Consider the following 20,335-nt stretch of genomic DNA (forward strand, 5'->3'; position numbering starts at 1 on the left):
AGTTTTCCCTTTTTTCAATCCCAATCTTGGTTATGGGAATCAATAACGGCTATTTTTTCGGCAATCTGTCGGGCATGTTAATAAATTCAGGGTAAAATCAGAGTAAAATATGTTGTCCGAAAAAAACGACCATAATATAATAAATCAGAGTAAGTTAAGATATTGCTATGATTTGCCAGTCGTTAATCGCTGGAAAAAGATAGAGTAGTATTAACTTCAACTTTTATTTCTCCAGAAGCTTGTTTTGTTTGATAGAACGTAGAATATTCAATCTTTAGTTGTCAGGTTTTTAAAATAAGGGAATGCAGTGCAGTTAAGTTTTCGAATAATTTGTGATTAATTGCTCTCGAATGAAGTTCGTAGCAATTGTTGTAAACGTGTTGGTCTGTTTTTTATGCAAATCATCCGTTTTAAAGGTTTTCTAGAACATTCTTTGACTTCTTAAGTGACTTTTCACGATTTTGTTTTTCATTTTTGAGTGATCTCTATTGTTCTCACTCTGAAGTAAATCTTTTTGCTAATATAAAATCGATTGCAGCATAGGGAAAGGAAGGGCCTGATAGCCCAGTGGACAGTGCTTCTGGTGAGTGAGGGAGCGAATGGTTCATGGTTTGAAACCCGGCGTGGTCAACTATTTTTGCACCCATAAAGAAAAATTTGTCTAGGCTACAGCCCCAGAGTTAAATTGCCTTGCCTGTCGTTCGAGAGCAATTCTTCCGACATTAGTCTGTTTATTTTGTTGATAGTGGATTATAGGAGAAAGTATTTTTGACAAGACTTTTATATCCGTTAACCGTTAATTTAGTGTTACGTCCGCAGTTTTTTATTGGGCGGTTGAATTATGGGCTAGTTGAATTATTAATTTATCTCAAAAAGAAGTTTGTGGCAATTTGACCAGTCATGTCATTTTTCTGGAATTTTTTGCTTCATCAATTTTTCATGCGACTTTTTGTCCTCAAGAACGAGATAAACAGCTAAAGCCTGGAGGGCATTAATTTCTCTTAGAGCACTTCGGATCTTTAATCTCTATATATCTAAGTATGCGATTCGCGGAAGCTGTTTGAGACCTAAATTCGTCATCCGCGCTCACACCTACAATCCTCCCCCCCCCCTTACGCACCCCACCCCACCCCTCAATTAAGCTAAAGCTAGCCTACTTAAGCCGCCTCTAGCTACTGACGAAGTCAACCGCTGGCCAATTTTTGAGATTAACTTGCCGGACGTTAGTCGGTTATGGTTAAGCTACTGCTTTCGGACATGTAATTAATAGCAGCCACCAGCCTTTCATTTTTTAAGATCTTTCAAACATTTTCATCTTTGAAGTCAAATTGATTTTTTGTTTGCATGCGGTAATTTTATTTCTATTCTTACCGTTCCAATTTTTTTGATCGAATTTTCTTCTTATTGGTTTTCCCAATCCGGTCATGGTCCATTCTAGGTTTAGTTTTTTTTAGTCAATGAAAATTCTTTGAATTGTAGGTCAGGACTTGTCCTGCTATGTTTTTTATATTCGCTTTACCTTTTGATGGTTTTTTGTCTTACGTAAGTCACGATTTTTACGCTCGACTTCTGACTTACTTCACTCACCGTTTCAACTGAATGGAATTTAAATTATTTCACGTAATGAATTACATAATGTAGTGAATACGGTCAAAGTCAAAAGAGCAAAATCAAAAGGAACGGGATAAACATTCAAAACCCGGTCATTAAATCAAAATGCAGTAGATTGTAAAATTTCATTAAAGCGATTGATAGCTGGATTTAGTATTATGCTTAAGAGCCTTCAGTTTAGAAGCTGAATTAAGTGTAGTTATAGTATCTAACAGAATGTGCTGAATTTACACACCAAATAAGAAAACTTTGACACTTAGAAAAATTCTGTCAATTTCTATCACATTTTTTTCGTTTTCTGTTTCAATCCCAATGAGCGTCAACGGCGGCTATTTCCGGCAATCTGCCGATAATGTTTGAAACTTTATTTTCTATGAAAGTTTATTTTCTATGAAAGTCATTTACCTTAAGTTTTCACAAAGTGTCTTTTGGTTGCACAGTTGGTTGCGGAGTTCTATCATTTCATGACAAGTCTCATGGGTTGTTTCTTCACAGGTCCTAGCGATGTAAATGGTTGTTTGATCTTATCAGTATTTGACTATCCAAAAAAAAATGTGGCCGTTTTTTTACGTTACCAAATGTGTTCATTAATATGAACTTTCGATGTATCAAGATTTCAGTGATTTTATTTTAACATTATGTCTTCTGTCATAGATCTGATCGGTTTTTGTGTTTTTGCTGAATGTGGTATGTTTTTGAAATTTTTTAAGTGGCTGAATTGATGTCAGTGCTGAATTCTTTCTCGTGGTGCTCGCGGTGTAAATTTAACCATTTTTATAAATATTTCTTCGAATGAGGTAAAAAGCTAATGTTTTAAGACAAAAGGTAATGGTTTCAGTTGCCTTTACCGTTTTATTATAGCTGTAAGCTGAGCGGAGCTATATTGCGGTGCTCTTGGTTTTTTTCGTCGTCTGACGCTCTTTTTTGTTCTACATTTGTTCACACGGCAAGGCTGAAAAAGTCTTTGAATGATTTCTCCCTCTCACTAACAGCGTTTTCGCGCTTGACTTTATTTTTCACTCTCTCTATAAAAAGTTTTTAAGTAGTTTGTGCGATTAGATTTTGTTCGTACGTGACCTACCTCACTAAAAAAATGACTTCTGCACTTTTAAACTTAAGTTTAATTTGAATTAGTTTAAGGTCAAAGGAACTTATATGTCCAGTAAAGGTCCCTAATAAAAGAAGGCTTTTGCGAATTGAATGTTAACAATCTTTATTAATTTGTTGCTTAATGTTTTTTCCCTGGCTTTTTGAGAGGCGTCGATAACTTTTTCAACTCATATCTGTGTCTGTTTCTATCTTTATTATACGGCAAACAAGTCTCTTCTTTCGCAGCTATTCAGGCAATCTTCCGGCTATGTTTTGGAAAGTTTGACGGTCCGAGTCGCTTCCGGAATTCCTCTGGCTATGTTTTACAATTCAATGAATTTGAATTGTTTTGGGGTGCTGTCTTTTTATTACGACTCGAAGACGAGTATTGGTGGAACGTGTTTTTTTTCGGTAATTTTGTGTAGTGTATTTAAAACAGGAAGTGAAATGCGTGAAAAAAGTGTTTAGTTTGAATTGCTGAAGAAGAGAAAGAAGCGAGATTAGTTTTCTGTTCACGTCACGTTTTCGAGAGAGAGCGAGAAACGTATGTAAAAATTTTACACTAGGCGAACGAGTTTTTATATCGCTTGTGGCATTTTCAAAGCAGTTTTTTTTCAGTTTTTACTCCTTTTTTAGGTAAAGGTGCTGGTCTTAGTTATATTGTCTTGTAACAGTACATTTGGAAGCATTTTTGACCATCTGAAGCAAATAATACAGTTTGTTATATGATGCAGTTTGTTAGAATGATTTTATAAAGTGTTGTTTTTGTCCTCAATGATTTTTACGACACTTTTTGGAGATATAAATATTTCAAAATTGTTTTCAGGTTTTTTTTCCAACATTTGCGCTTTCAATTTCATATGCTTTGTTGACAAGCAAAATTTGATGTTCAGGTCATTAGTCGTGCTGTTTTTAATTCGTTTTTCTTTTTGTTTTAAATGAGTCGCAACTTTCACTTTTGACTGACTCACTCACTGTTTCAACTGAATACAATTTAGAATTCAAGCAGCAAGGTTAGGAAAATGCTGTCAAGGTCAAAAAGCGATGTCAAAAGAAACGAGTTGAGCCAGTAAAGCCCGGGCACTGAGACAGTGACTAAAGACTTAGTTTATTCGACAATTTTTCATTTTATTTTTCTCTGACTGTTTCGTTCCCAACGTCAGTCAGCGGGGTAACAGCAGCTATTTTCAGAGATTCTTCCGGCTGTGTTACAGCAATTAATATTCTTCATTTTTGTTAATTTTTTAAGTTATTGTTTCACTGATTGATGAAATTTTCCATTTTTTAAACCCAGTTTGTTTTGGTACGCCTTAATTTTCCCAGACGACTACATGCAGCAGACTTGATAAGTAGACGAGGAAAAGAAGGCACCTTTTTAAACAAGAGCATGGAAGTTTGTGAAAAGTATCTCTGGGGTGTACATGGTTGTGTTTGTTTAATCTGACTGGTTATTTACAAGCCTGTTCACAAGTTGTGAATTTATTTATGACTTTCCGCCGACAAAGGGTGTCGTGTGAACACATTTAAGTGTCTGTTGTTAACACACAGAGCAGACAGGAGCATATGTATGTGTATGTGGCTGTTTGAGTTTGTTAGGAATTGATGCCGGCAGGATTAGAGCGGACAGTTGAGATAATTTTTATTGATTTTCGCTCCTAATCTCAGCCTGGTTCAAACAGCCAGCTTGAGTCTTTTGAAGTGCGCTCTAAACTCATTAAGACACCGACCCACTGGTATTAGCTGTAGTTGTGGTATTGGTGCTATTGTGGAAATGGTAATAGCAATGGTAATTTCAATCGAGAGTGAGCGGAGTAGAAAGACGTAGGTGAAGTTGTTAGCATGGACAGAGAGAGAGAGAGAGAGAGGGAGAGACATTTCATACCCACTACCTACCTCTCTTAACTTCTTTTTCCTTTCTCACACTCTCTCCTTGCTTTTATTCGAATGCTTTTCTGTTCTCAGAATGAATACGCAACATTAAGCTCTAGATCGAATGGTTATTAAGACGAAAATAGCTGTTGTTCTGCATGCTGGGGTTACTAAAAGCTAGGCCTTAGAGTATTTTTGAGACAGAATACAGTTTTCGGTTCGGCATTATTTATAATTTATAACTGTTTTATAAGAGCAGTTTAGCGTTTCTTGGAGCAGTTAAGTTATTTAATCCTTGATCTTCACAATAAAAATTTTTACATATTTTTTGGTGGTATGCGTTGACTGTTACAAACAAAGCAAGGATCGTAACTAAATGATATAAGAACATATTCTACGTGAACTGATTCGAACATTGGGGCTGTTCATTGGTGTCAAGTGTGTGCCCTAATTGACATTGTTGAGCCTGAAAGCAGACAAAAGGGGCGGCCTCTTAATTGCATTAGGCCATAATTCCTCACAAATGCGCTTCAATAAAGAACCCTAGGCCGCAACTGTGTATTGATAGTCTGTACCCCCATGATACCAGCTCTCTTCTGTGATAATCTCTGAAGGGTGCCGGAGTTGTAAAAACAGTCGTTTATTTTCTCTTTTATGAAAAGAATCAAAAGTGCCGTATATGTAAGCTCGGTGGTTTTATATCCACTTAAATAACTGTTGCTATTTTAGTCTGCAAACTTCAAACCAGACACCCCAGGGCGTGAACCGGGAGGAAGGGGAAATCGCCTTTTATGGAAAGGAATCGAACGGAGGCTGGGATCCGAAGTTCTCTGGACCTGTAAAAGCTGAAATGCAGACTATGGTATTCGATCCAACTGGGCACAAGTTAAAGTCTGTCAATGGAGTCACAAAGGGGGCTTATCAAAACAAGGTTGTAATTGTTACCCGACTCTTTATGGAAAGTTTTGACCAAATTGTGCAATTGGCAATGTGCCTGTTTTTTATTGTCTCATGTTTAGTATCCTCATTTATAGACTACGTATTATCTTAAAAGGCTATGTTCAAAATATGACTATGAAAATTAATGGGGGAAACATGGAGTAACATGGGAGAGACCAAAGCTAATTGTTTAGATGACAACGGTTATTAGCGGGCTTGTTTTTTATTCAAAGAGTTAGAATTGTATTGGGGAGCTCTTTTTTACGACTAGAAGAGATCGATAATTTTGTTGGGGTGTATTTGAAACAGAAAGTCGGATGCACGAAAAAGTGTTTATGTCAAATAGCGCAGAGAAGAAAATATTTTTCTGCAAGCGAGAAAAGTAGTGAAACCAGTTTCGCTAAGCGAAATTTTTTGTCACGTGCGGCATTTTCAAAGCAGTTTTTCAATAAAACTCCCATTTGTTTCAGTTAAAGGTGTGTATGGTTTACTCAAACTCTTAATAGTGCTTTTGGAAGCAAAAAAGCCATATGAAGCAATCTTAAAGATTTTTGACCATAGCAGGAAAAAACAAACTTCTATTTTGAACTATTTTTACCACTTTGTTATTTTGGACGATTTTTAGAAATGTTTGTCTTTTTCCATATTTTTAGCATTTGGGGTAATTACGTATTGCAATTGGCTGTTTAATTGTTGTGGCTGCCTTTCGATTTGGTTGATATTATTTATAGATGCGAAGCTGTAAGCTGAGTGGAGCTATATTGAGGTGCTCTTGGCTTTTTATTTCGTCCTCTGACGCTGGTTTTGTTTTACACTTGTTCACAAAGCAACGCTGAAAAGTCAAATTTTCTGAATGGCTTCTTCCTCTCACTAACGGCGTCTGAAGCATGACGTCAATTCTCATTCCATTTAGCCAAAATTTTTAGGTCATTTGCGTGATAAGATTTTGATCATAGGTGACTTACCCCACTCAATAGAATGACGTTCGCACTTCAAACTTAAATAATTGCAATTTAATTTGAATTAGTTAAAGGTCAAAGGAACTCATATGCGTATTTAAGCTCAATAATGAATAGGCTTCTGCGGAATGATTTTTAACAAGCTTTATTAATTTATCGCTAGATGTTTTTCTACATAGTTTTTTTGACTTGTGTCGATAACTTTTATCTGTTCCTATCTGTATTTTACTGCACACAAGTCTTTTTCTTTTGGCAGCTGTTCCGGTAATTTGCCGGCTATGTTTTTGAGTTTTTTGTTCAAGATTATTAAAGAAATTTTGAGCATATTTTCGCCTATATTTGTCTTTTTTACATATGGCTATTTTTAGCTTGTCTATAGTTTTTCTTTTGTCAATTTCTAGTTTAGACTTATTCTATAAGTTTATGTCCCTAAACATTGTGCCCTTAAAGGCTAGATGGGGTATTTTTCACTGAATCAATTAATAAACGTTTTGGTTTTTTCGTTCTTTGTGTTTTTGATTTTTCTGCCAGTTTTTCGGTTGGTAATTGCCTGAGCAGACAACCTAATAATAGCTTTTTCTTAATATAACTGATGTATAGTAGCATCTTAGTCTTTTGTGGGCTTTTTAAAGAATTTTGAAGATATCATTTTTTGATGTTTTCTTTCCTTTCTTTTCCCTTTCCTTGGTTTTCTCTACTTGATTTATTTTTGTTCACTTTTCAGACAATTTGTAGTAGTTGTTAATAGCCGCCGTCAGCCGCTCATCGGCTATTGTTCAGCGGCTCTCCATTTTTAATTCGCTTTACCTTTTAATCACGTTTTTCGTTTTACAGAAGTCACGATTTTCACTTTTGATTTCTGACTTCACTCACTATTTCAACTGAATGGATTTTAATTTCTTTCACGCATTCAATTATGCAATGTTGTGAATACTGTCAAAGTGAAGAGAGCAAAATCAAAAGGGGCGGGATAAAGCGATAAAGCCCGGTCATTAAGCCATTGAGAAATAATATACTAAAGTTCATTAGTGTTTGCTAGCTGACATTAGTGTTCAGCTTTTTAGCTTTCAGTATAGAAGCTGAATCAAATACAGTTTTAGAATCCAACTGAAATTGCTCGCCAAATAAGAACACATTTTGACACTGAAAAAAAGCAGAATAAAATTTGGTCAATTTATCTTTTTTCTTTTTCAGTTTCAATCTCGATCGATGTGCATCTAGCGTCAACGGTGGCTATTTTCGGGCCATCTGCCGGTTATATTTGTTTTTTAAGCAGCAGCCGTTAGCCTCTCTGTTTTTATATTAAGGAGCTCTTATTTTTGCTGCTTAAGTTTTTTGCGACGTGGCTTTTCTAAATTAATTTTATTTTGAAAATTTGAGTAAATTTTGAAAGGAAATGAAACGCGTTAAGAATTTATATTTGGGTTCTGAACAGAATAAAAGAAAGAGAGTGGTTATTTGTTCATACCACTGTTTTAGAGAGAAAAGAATTTATGCGTGGAAAACTTTTTTGAAAGCGATTGAAATTGTTCACTGGCGATTGTAAGCATTTTTCCAATTTTTTTTGGTCAAGTTGTTTGATTATGAAATTGTATTAAGTTTGGGTAGTGTTTATTATATTATTTGAAAACTAAAAGTGTCGCAAGGTTTGGTTGCCAAGTTTTAAAGCTGCAATTGGTGAAGATTTTCTTTTATGCTTTATCAATTTGTTTTCGGATACTTTTTCTTTTTAATTTGCCTCAATTTGTTTCAAAATGCTTCTGTTTAATTAGTTAGGAGGTTCATTATGTCAGTTAGTTTGGTCAATTCTCTTCTTCGAGTTTATTGCGTTCCGTTGTTCTTTCAGTTGTTTTTTGTAAGATCTGCTCTACCTTCTTGCTTTTTTTCTACCTTTTTTGTTAATGAATTTGGAGTTGTATTTTCAATCATGCTAGCAGCACCAATACTTTCAAAGGGTGATACGTGTGTTCTAATAATGCGATTTAAACCCCTCAAATTCTAATTTATTTATTTTCATGAAATATAAGTGAAATACTGGTTCTATTGAATTTTACTGGTTTTGTTGGTTTTTTTTGCTGTTCTGTTTCTTAGTCTCATTATTGATAGGTATGGTATCAGTGGCTCCCGATTGCGGCATACTTCAATTATTTTTTCAACTATTGTCATCATTGCATTTTTTTTGGATTGTTCCGTCTTTTACATTTAATTGCTCTCAAACAAAATTTGTAGCAATTATATTTTTTAATGCAATTCTGTCGGTCTTTTTTTAATGCGATTTTTTAATTGACCGATTTTTCGTCTGACGTTTTTGACTTTTCGTCCTCAAAAACGGGATAAACAGGTAGCGCCCAGCGGGCATTAAGTGCTTTTAGAGCCTTTCAGCTCAAATTGTTTTCGAGACTTATACTTATGGTGTGAAGGGTAGTTCTTAGAGGTTGAAGACACCCCCTCATCTCATGACCCCTCCCCCACTATTACCCCACCCCCGCCCCACCGCACTGTTGCCCCCCCACCTCACTATTGCCCACTCCCCTCCCCATCGGCACCCCCCGTGACTACGTTCGAACAACCGATTGCTAAAAGCACGCAATTTTATACTAATTTTCACAATTTTTTCCAAGCTTCTTGAAAATTTTTGTCATTTTTTAAGTTCTTTCAGCCCTAGTTGTCAATGGACCTACTCGAGGGTTTTATAATAGTTTCCTGCATAGTTTCAAGTGGTAGTGGAATTATTATTCAGCCTAACAGAAAACCTCCTTTAGGGTTTGATAATAAATTACTAAAAAATTTTTTAGGCCATGAATTAGCTTTTAACTTTTATCACAAATTTCAGCAACTTTTTATGCAACTTGCAGTTTTTTTCATGTTTTTTTTTGATATTTTGTCATTTTTTAGGTTTCTCCAGCATCAAGAGTCACATAAACTCCTCTAGGGTTTGATTATAGTTTACTGCATAGCTATTAGATGTAATGAAATGTTTAAGGTTTTTTATCAGCAATTTTTTAAGTTTTTTGAATCTTTTTGAATGTTTTATCTTTTTTTCCGGGGGCAGGGTTCTAGGGCCCTCCTCCAAGGTTTGATGATAAGCTGTGGCATAGTTTCTAGGGTTAATGGAATGGTTATCAATATTTTAATGACTCAAGTTTTAGCAGCTTTTTAAAATAAAATTTGATCTTCAAATTTTTGGAAAATTGTTGTCATTTTCAAGTTTACGGATCTTTATGAGCCAGTGAAATTAATTAAAGATTGAAATAGTTATACTGGATAGTCTCTTGAGACGATGAAATGGCGCTCAAGATTTTAATATCTTGATTTTCCGCAAGAATTTAAATTTTGCAATTGTTTTCAAAATTTTCGAATATTTTTGTTCTGTTCTGAGTTAACGATTATTGCTGGCCAACGAAGCTTTTCAATTCTTGCAGATCAGTTACTTGACATAATTGCAGAGAGAAAAACAGTTTTGAACTTTTCCACTGCGAAATCTGGAAGCTTTTCTTTTAAAATTTTGCAAATTTTCAAAATATCAGTTTTATTTGATTTATTTACTAACAAGGCTAGAAAACTAAAAGCTGCAGAGTCGAATCAAGCTTCAGCTAGCCTCAATAAACCGTGGCTAGCTACTGACAAAGCCAAGCGCTCGCCGGTTGTTGGGGAGCAATTCGCCCGACGTTAGTGGGTTATGTTTATTTTAATCGTTCTGTCACTTAGTTTCATTGTTGACGGCTTCATTTGGCGATCTCATGAGTAGCATTTGGATTAATTTAAATTTTTTTATATCTAATGGTTTAAGCGGTTTTTACATCTTTTGTTGGAAAAAATGTTTAACTTTTTGGATATTGCCATTTTTTGTAGTTAAATTTTTGCTTTTCTGTCACCCAGTCCATCTAATGAAATTTGTCATTTTAAATGGGTCTTGTTTCCCCTTATTCAGTTTTTCTGTTCAAATCTAACGGTTATAACAATTTTGACAAACTTGTTTTTAAAAAATATGCTTGATTTTTCAGATTTTTCACGTTTTTGAAATAGTTTTTTTGTACTGTTGCCATTGTCAGGCAAGACCGATCTCATTGATCTCTGATGGGTCTTATTTACATTTTTTAGAGGATTTGATTTTGTTTTTAATGATTTTTTGGGCTTTGACATAATTTTGTCTTTGACATTTTAAAAATTTTTGTTGCCTTCATTGCTTTTTAATTTTTTTGTTGGATTCTTATTAGTGTTCATTAAATTTGATATACGCTTTCCATTGATGAATAATGCTATAATGTTGCGCGCTTCGATGAATTTGTTGTCAATTGATTTTAAAGACCTACAAAATAAGATTTTGCTAATTATTGTTTTTTTATTTTTTGTTGCTGTGATTTGTCTAGATATATTGACGTTGACGTTGTTGGACATAATAATTTCTCTAACCTTGTTTTTCTAAAGGAAATAAAAACATTTTTTAGACTTTTGAAGTGTTCAGTTTTTAATTGCTCTCGATGAGAAAACAGTTATGGCATAATTGTGTGTCTTTTTCATAAAAAGTTTTTGCTTGACTGTTTCAAGTGACTTTTATGCCCTCGACTTTCTGAGTTTTGTGTGATCTAAAGTTTTCACAATTTCAACCAGCTGAACTCAATTGGCGGCAATTTAATACTAAAAGTCAAATGCAAAGTTCGCCGAGACTAAAGCCAATTTTTCCACTTTCAATCTTAGTAGTGGTTTATGTTAACTTCTAATGAGGTTATTTGAAGCCCCCAGGGAACTTTTTAGTCCCATTCAAGCTACACCCCCCCCCCCGACTGAAATTGATTAAAGCTCCCATTAGTCGTTGGAGAGAAATTCTTCCTACGTTAGTCGTTTATGTTTCATTTTTGTCGAAGTCTTGGATAATGATTGACTTACTATCGGAGGCTGTTCTTTCAAGGAGGCAGTCAATTTTTTGCAAATGAAGTCAAGTTTTTGAAGTCATCTTGGAGTGGTAATTTCGGTCATGTAGAAACAGGAAGTGGAGCAAAAAAGCGAGTGGTTTTGTGGTGTAAAAATTTTTGCTCTAATTTAAAAAGAAGGGCGAGAAAACGGTGTTTGAAGAAAAACTGCTTTCTTGGTAGTGGTTTTTCTTCACATTTGGCATTTTTATATTGATTTTTGCTGTTTTTTTTTCGATTTTATCTGATTTTTCCAGTTTATGCATTCATTCTATATGTAGTTTTTAATGACCACCGTCAGCCTCTCAACGGCTAATATTTAGGCGCTCTCCTTTTTTATTTGCTTTACCTTTTAATCACGTTTTTCGTTTTACAGAAGTCACGATTTTCACGTTTGATTTCTGTCTTACTTCACTCACTGAAGGGATTTTAATTTCTTTCTCGCATTCAATTACGCAATGTGGTGAATACTGTCAAAGTCAAAAGATCAAAATCAAAAGGGGCGGGATAAACCGATAAAGCCCGGTCATTAAGCCATTGAGAAATGATATACCAAAGTTCATTAGTGTTTGATAGCTGACATTGGTGTTAAGCTTATTAGCTTTCAGTATAGAAGCTGAATTAAATTCAGTTTTAGAATCCAACTGAAACTGCACGCCAAATTAGAACACTTTGTGACGCTGAAATAAAAGCAAAAAAAATCGGTCGATTTATCTCTCCTTTTTTCGTTCTGTTTCAATTCCGATGTGTATCAAGCGCATCAACGGCGGCTATTTTCCGACAATCTGCAGGCTATATTTTCTGTTTAGCCGATGAAACCTTTTTGAATTGTGTCAGGACAAGAATTTGAACTGTATTGGGGCGCTGTCTTAAGATCTGTTCACGAATTTTCCATGATTGTTGAAGTCAAATTGAAGTGATGAGTTTGGTCACACCGAAGCAGGAAGTGAACACAAACACTATTTCGCTTTCCCGCTATTGTTTTTTCATATGCGGCGATTTGACTGATTTTTTAATAGCCGCACAGCGATAGCCGGGGCTATTATTGGCCTTCTGTTGGTTTTTTTACAATTCAAAGAATTTGAATTGTATTGGGGCGCTGTCTTTTTTTAAAAGATCTGTTGACACATTTTCATGATTTTTGAAGTCAAATTGGAGTGGTGATTTTGGTCACGCCGAAACAGGAAATGGAGCGAAAAATCGAGTGGTTTTGCGGCGTGAATTTTTTTCGCTCTAAATTTAAAGTAGAGTGAGAAAACGGTGTTTGAACAAAAATTCGGTTTCTCGATAGTGGTTTTTTGTTCACATGCGGCAATTTCACTCTGATTTTTACTGTTTTTTCGATTTTTTGTATCGGATTTTTTTTCTGAATGGTTTTCCCAATCCTTTCATAGTCCGTTCTAGGTCTAGTTGTTTGTTAAGTCAATAAAAATTCTTTGAATTGTACGTCAGGACTTTTTGTTCATTTGCGTGAGTTTTTGGACACACTTGACTTACCTCACTCTCAAAAATTACTTCCTCACTTGACTTTTCTTTACTTTAATTCAAAGAGATAAGGTCAAATGGGTGTGTGTCACTCTAAATGAAGGTTATTTGAGATCAGCTAATTGAGGCAGCAATAACTTTTACAGATTCCTAATCAAAATATAACATCTCATCCTTTAATGAAAATAGTATTTTTTGATCTGTATTTTTTACTGTTTTCGGGCAATCGCCTAAACTTTATAGAGCATTGTTGGTGTTTTCAAGCAATACTAGCTTTAAAACTGAAACGCCAGAGTCATCATGGTAAACAGTTCTAACATATTTTTGCGAAGTATAAAAAATTGAAAGAGGGACGAAATGAATGAGAATTTAAAAAATGAACAAAATCAGCAAAAAGGTGAAAATTTTAAGATTTAATTAACTAGAATAGCCGTTTGGTAGCCATTGAAATGCGACGTACGAAAAAGTAATGCTAAAAAGGTACTGTTCGTATGTTAAAAATTATTTAAAAAGTCCAGAAGAAATAACTAAGTTATTAATCTAGCAAAATCAAATAAAATTGGTTATTTTGGTTCAAAACTGGCGGAACCAATTCCGGAATAGTAACAGATTCAATAGCTTCTCAATGCTTATCAGTCCAATGCTTTTACAAAATATGACAAAAATGCAGAATGTTTAAAGTGAATTGTCCCAGGAAGCCTTTATCGTCTCAAAAATTGCGCTAACAAGTTTTAACGGGTAACAGAATATCACTGAGCGAAAAGAACTGATAGATTTAAAAAAAAGCAAAAATGGTATGCGTTGATTGATTTTCACAGAAATTTAGACCTCGATAAACCCTTGAAAAAAATTTAATTCGAAAAACCTCTAATCAATGAATACTTTTAACGGGCTTTATAGTGATACTCTTCATAGTTTTCTACATGAAATATATAGACCGGGAATAATTGTCTCATGAAAAATCAGTTGAGCTTATAGTCGTGTGGTGGGTTCGGAACAATTAGTGTCGCAACTGTAATGTCACTCAAATGTCAATTTTCAAGTTACGTTTTTAGTGCATATTTTGGTTTCTTGTAACTCACTCAGCTTAATTGCTTTATTAAGTGACGCTGCTACGATGGCACTGTAATTGAGTTTTCTGATTTTCAAAAATCTAGGCTAAATGTGGTCATCTGCTTCCATAGCTTTTAATCAATATTGAATAGTCGGAAATCGTAAATTTGCGCGCAGATTTTGTTCATCAATTATGCATATTTTGCGCATTATGACAAGACTATGGGTTCAATTTTTTGAGCAATTATTAATTTTGCATAGCCAGAATCTGTTGATCTAAGTTGTCATTTGAATTATTGATTTTGCTCTTTTTGTTTTTGCTGATCCAACGGTATAGATTTTTTAGAATGATTGTTAGGTTTCTCATTTCAATTTGTTACTTGTCAGGGTAAACAACGCCGCGGTATATTTTTAAATTGTTACTTTTTTCACCTGGTATCTTCTTAGTTTAAAAATTTAGCATACTGTTTTTGTTTTTGAGCCAAGCAAAGCTTGATTTTGCATACTACCACTTCATAATGTTTGAGAGCGTGCATTACTCTTACCGCATCTAATGATTGACAGAAATTATAATGACTTAATTTTAAATCCTTTGTCTCAATTTATGGCCTGTAAGTTTGTTTGTTTTTAGAGCACTCCAAACTACTCAGCCGCTGATGATCGTAGTGGTATTAACAGACAGTATTCCAAATCTGATTATCGCGACTCCGCTGAAGAATTCTCAATGGCCAAAAAGGCGCTTGATAAAAAGTTCAGAGAGCAAAAACGGGATTTGTACAATAATGAGTCAAACAGAATTGAGGCAGATCAACACGAACACGAACGTCAGAAAGACGAACTGAGAAAACGCGGAGATATAAATACTCTGAATGATCTAAAGAGATACTATGCTGAACACCAAAAAGTAAAAGATGACGAATTTGAGTACACGATGAACAGTCTGAAAGTGCAGTACAAGGCGGAGTTAAATGGAATCTGCAACAAGTTCAATGTTGGTTCTAGTGAGAATTTTATGGAATCAGACATGAGATTGACAGAGTCGGCAGTTTTAAATGCGCAAAATTTTAGCATTACAAAAGAAATAAATATTAAGGATGAAAAAGAAAATGTTGCGAAGTTGCAGCACACTGGCAGTGGTAGCTTAAGTCGCTCCAAATACGACCAAATAAAACGCTGGGCTGAAGATACTACCCAATCTATGGAACTGAACGCAGTAGATCCGACCACTCCTCGAGACGAACCTGACATCGTTGCTAGCCAACGAATGAAGCCAAGCCAAGACGGTATGCGCATTGAAGAGTTAGTTGCGATGCAACACAATTACGAACAGTCCCAACTTAAATCGGGTGTTCCTGGCCAAGGTCCTTCGGAATCGGCAACCGGACAACCTCGTCGTCGGATTATTTCTGCTAACTCTGGCTCGGAACGCATGAACCAAACTACTAACTCGCTTCTGGACGAAAGTCGAAACTCAGCGTATTTTATTAAGAAACGGCCAATTTCTGGAATCACGCGAACAGATCAAAGCCAACAGTTGCAGTCTTACTACACGTCGGTTACTGCACCTCCTCGAAGTAAAGCTAGATACCCCTACAAGTCGAGAGATGTTGATAATTTCAACCAGTGGCTGGACAGTTTGAACAATTTGGGTAATGCCAGTTTGCCGAAGGTTCCACTCCCCCCGGCGGATAACTTTGTCGAAAGAATTGACCTTCCAAATGGAGATGATCCAAACTTCACCGCCAACTCCCCACTCCCAGAAACTGTTATAAGTTCTCTCCTCAGCAGACTAAATTCAAGTTCGAATAATGCGGGTCATAAAGTTAACAGTAGCGCTAGAACCAACCGGAATAGGAATGGCTCGAATGACCCAGATTATCCCAACAGGGGTTCGAGAGGTAGAAAGAATCGTGATCTGAGAAAGCCAATGGAAAGCATCGATGAGAATGGAACTAAGTTGAGAAAATGGAAAAGTGCGCCTTTTGACGTGAATGAAATTACATATCCAGTTGGTAATAGTTCTAATGAAGTTCCAGTACAAGAACGTGGCTGGCCGGCCTCTCAGCAAGATCTAAGTAGTCCTGCCCCCAAGCCCGCAAACTTGAGTGCTTCTCAAAATGATATCCGTGTCAGTAATAAGCAACGATTGTATAAGAGCCTACCGCCCGTGCCTCAGGAACAAGACCGTCCGGATCAAGAACCGAACTTGAATCAGTTGTACGGAAATGTACCTCTTAATTCCTCCGCAAATGCTGCCTTAAACTTTGACGAAGTGGACTTCAACACACCTCCCAGATTGCCTCCAAGAGCTGGGAACCCAGTTTTTCAGGTACATTTGACTTGATAGAATACCAGTTGTTGATATTTTCTCTATCATGGTTGTTTCGTAGCTTATGCAGACATGCAGGATGTTAACATTGTTGGTTTATATCAGAATAATCAGAGAAAGACATCGTCTCTCTCAGCAACTCTTAAGCAAATCAAAATAACCTATGCAGCTTCCAAAAATACCAATTTTTAATAAAAGGAAATAATAAAAGTAATCAAAAGGCAGTTTTTACCACTTTTTTAATGCTAATTTACGTTTCATTAGAAAATTTTTTACCTCTTTTTAGTGATAATTTACGTTTCATTAGAAAATTTTTACCACTTTTCAATGATAACATAAAATAAACGCGTAGCAAAAATTTTGGGCACAACTGAAAGAAGGTTAGAATTTTCCTGAGGATAGGTGTTTTCAATTCCAAGTCATTAGGATCAAAAGCTGTTCTGTCCCCCCCCCCCACTGTTTCCCTCCGCGCTGCACCCCACCGTCCACCCGCTGCGCTCACTTCACGCCCCTTCAATTAAGCTAAGCTAGCCTCACCAAATCGTGGCTAGCTACTGACGAAGCCAACCGCTCGCCGGTCGTTTGAGAGCAATTCGCCCGACGTGAGTCGGTTATATTTAATTGCTCTTGAACGCAGTTCATAGCAATTATTGTAAACGTGTGTGTCTTTTTTTTATGCAAATTTTTCGCTTGACAGTTTTGCGCTTTTCTTCTAGAACATTCTTTGACTTCTCAAGTGACTTTTTCACGCTTTCTTGCTTCATTTTTGAGTGATCTCTATTGCTCTGAAGTAAAGCTAATATAAATTCGGTTGCAGAATAAGTGAGGTATGTGATCTGTAGCGCAGTGGTTAGTAGTTGTGGCTGTGGATCGGGAGGGCAATGGTTCGAATCCCGGCGGGGGAAAAATTTTTTGCACCCATAATTTGATCTAGGCTACATCCCCTGAATTAAATTGCCTCGCCTGTCGTTCAAGAGCAATTCTTCCGACATTTGTCGGTTTATGTTTAATTTCTCTCAATCAAATTTTGTAGCTATTGTATCAGTCTTGTGGTCTTTTTGTGCGATTTTTCGCTTGACCGATTTTTCGTGTGACCCATTTGACTTTTCGTCCTCAAAAACGGGATAAACAGCTAGCGCCCAGTGGGCATTAAGTTCTCTTACAGCCCTTCAGCTCATTAGTCTCAAAGTATGTGATTAACAGAAAATGTCTTGGAGACGCGATAAACAGATAGCATTAAGTGGCACCAGAGGGCATTAAGTGGCTGAGCAGCACTCTTAGAGCTCTACGCCCTATTAGTCTCTAGGTGTGCCATTCACAGAAACTATTTTTGAGGAGAAACTTTTTTGTTGTGTAGTTCTTAATCTTAAAACCTGGAGATTTGGACCCTCCTCAACCTGGAGATATGGACCCTTCCTCGCGTCCAACCCTGCCCCCCCCCCTCCATTGCTTGACCCCTGACCCTCCCCCCATTCCGCTCTCCCACCCCCCCCCCCAAGCCTCCCCTAACTCGCCGGTCGTTGAGAGCAACTCGGAAATTCTTCTACCTAATGGACTAGTAGAGGTCGAGTAGCTTCATTGATAGTAGTAGGTTTTGTCTATAAATCACTCTATCTCTTAGCAGCTTTTGTTCCATAGCCTTGATTCAAAGAAATGTATGTCAAACGTAAAAGAAACTTGTAAGCTGTGTCAGTCTTTGTTCAACGAAGACGACAAAGTATTGAGAACTACAAAGTGTTTTACAACGTGAAATTTTTCGTTGCGAGAACTATCATTTAAGTGAAAATCAGAATGTTGCAGAAAATTTGTGGCATAATTGCATGATCTCAAACGATGTTTTGATATTAAAAAATACATAATATTCTGGATTAAACGCTTGTTACATTAGACCTGCACAAAAAAGTGGAACCTCTTGTACCGCAGTGACTAGTAGAGGTCACGTAGCTGCTTCTCAGGTCAATATCCTTGGGCTTTACTAATCAATCTTGTTTCAAAAAGTTTTCAATATGTATGAAAAAACTATTATAAATAGAAACTGTTATAAATGTATGAAGCGAAAATATGGTTTTTAAATGTCATACAATGAGTGGTATTTAAAATGACCGATTAAAAAACAGACGCATAGAGACTAGATGGAGCCCAGCTAGAATTTGTACAAAGATTTGACTAACGCTTTCTAATTGCTCTTGAACGAAGTTCGAAGCAATTATTGTAAACGTTTGTTTTTTCATGTGCAAAATTTTCGCTTGATTGTTTTCATCTAGCACATTCTTTCAGTTTCATTTCTCGAATGACTTTTTCGCGCTTGATGTTTTGATTCTTTGAGTGTTTTGAATTGCGCGCATTCCAAAATTAAGTCTGTTGCTATGGTGAGTGAAAACCATAAATGGCCCGTATAGCGTAGAGGTTAATGTACACGACTCTCATCGCAGAAGTGGCGGGTTCCCACTCCTCCCGAGTTAAAAGTTTTTTTTCACCCTAAGTGTTTCTAAAGCTTCTGTCCACTTCTAAATAGAGCAATTTATCCTATGTTAGTCAGTTTATGTCATTTATTTGAAATCTGACTTGAAGGATGTTCAGGAAATGTCGGTGGATGATCCTGGTCGGAAGCCAAATGTGTGGAGTCCCAGCACTCTGGAACGTGAAGATCCCATATCTGTTCCCTGGAACGCTCGATCTAGAGATCGGCAATCACAGCCTGCAGATATTCAGAATTTGAGTCGCAAGTAAGCAAATATCCTCAGCCACTAGGTTGCTTTCGTTGTTCTGCGTGGTTTTCTTCCCTTTTCATTGCCGAAAGAAAATTGGCTGGTTGTATTTTCCTGCTTATGTCGAGCTTGTGGAAGACAACCGTTTTGGAAGATTGTAATGTAATCTGTGTAGCGGAACGGTATAGGTCAGAGCAATTGTTTTATAGTTTACAAAGGTGGAAAAAACCCGCAAATATGGAGAATAAATGAATGTGGCTGGTTAATTTACACGCAAAAGAAAGAATAGAATGGTTTGGCCTCAAAAATCAAGAAAAATCAAACTAGGAAATATAACTTCTGCAGATAATTTAGCATGAACTATAAATTGGACTAAATTGGCTTGGGGGGAATGAGTGGGGGATAAACGGTTATGTACCGATTTTGAGCTAAGAGTGAGTTTAGATTCGAGTTCCGAGATGCACTCGACCCGCATGGATTTCACAGTCTCTCTAGGCAAACTCAAGCAGTGAGTCCTAATGCATCTCAACAGAGTTCACTACTTCCCAGTGACCAACGAATAGCATCGCTCAACAGTCACAACGACGCCTCAGCTTCCAGCACACTTAGAAGCGCACAGTTCACTCCTCAACCACCCAACTCGAAGCCTAGAATTGAGGGCATGTCAGAAGTACATCAACGCGAGAACCGGAAGTTGAGACCCAAAGGGCGCCAGTTCAAGTTTGAAGATCCGTGCAGTAGATGTGGGTTGCCGCTTGGTAAGATAGTTTTAGTTTTCGTGCTTCACTATACTCTGCCTTTTTAAGCTCTTAATTTTTTCAGCCTACCAATTTGATAGAAATGTAAAAAAATAAAGGATCTATTCTGTTTCCCCCCTCGCCGTGTTTTGCCCCCCCCCCCCGTTACAAATTATATGTTATATAGCACGTTACTATGTAAAAAGATAGCATGTGCGCCTGGGGGGCGTAAAAAATATAAGCCCACTAAGCTGGGGGGGGGGGGGGGGGGCAAACAGAATAAATCCAAAATATATCTAGAATATGATTTCGATGTGATCACATAATTGAGTTCATCTTCTTGAGTAGCTTTGGCTAATGATTGAACGATTTTAGAAATGCTTTGCTCAGCCTTTTTGTTTTCAGGTGCATTTGGTAAGTGCTTGTCTCATGGTTTGATAGCATTGCATGCTTTCATGTTAAAATATAAGATTTTTGTTGCCGATAGTTAAATTTCTGCATGCTGTGTAGGGTAATTATTGCTCCACCATTCGTTCGAAATGGTGTAATACTTATGCAAGCAGGATTTTATTTTCTCCAGACCATTGGTATGACTTTTTAATTGCTCTCAAACGAAGTTTGTTGCAATTATAGTAGTCCTGTCGGT

General features: G+C 36.6%; 1 protein-coding gene across 1 annotated transcript in view; it reads left to right on the forward strand.

Moving 5' to 3' along the window:
• LOC142336485 (uncharacterized) overlaps positions 1–20,335 on the forward strand; it is a 117,158-nt gene that overhangs the window by 58,208 nt on the left and 38,615 nt on the right. Inside the window, exons 13-16 of the mRNA XM_075385368.1 lie at positions 5,299–5,500; positions 14,547–16,244; positions 18,825–18,970; positions 19,397–19,710. Of these exons, the coding sequence (XP_075241483.1) occupies positions 5,299–5,500; positions 14,547–16,244; positions 18,825–18,970; positions 19,397–19,710 (2,360 nt within the window). The remainder of the gene's footprint in view (positions 1–5,298; positions 5,501–14,546; positions 16,245–18,824; positions 18,971–19,396; positions 19,711–20,335) is intronic.

The sequence above is a fragment of the Convolutriloba macropyga genome, chromosome 3, assembly GCF_964194025.1.
Source record: "Convolutriloba macropyga chromosome 3, txConMacr16.3, whole genome shotgun sequence".
In the NCBI taxonomy this organism is placed as follows: Eukaryota; Metazoa; Xenacoelomorpha; order Acoela; family Convolutidae; genus Convolutriloba; species Convolutriloba macropyga.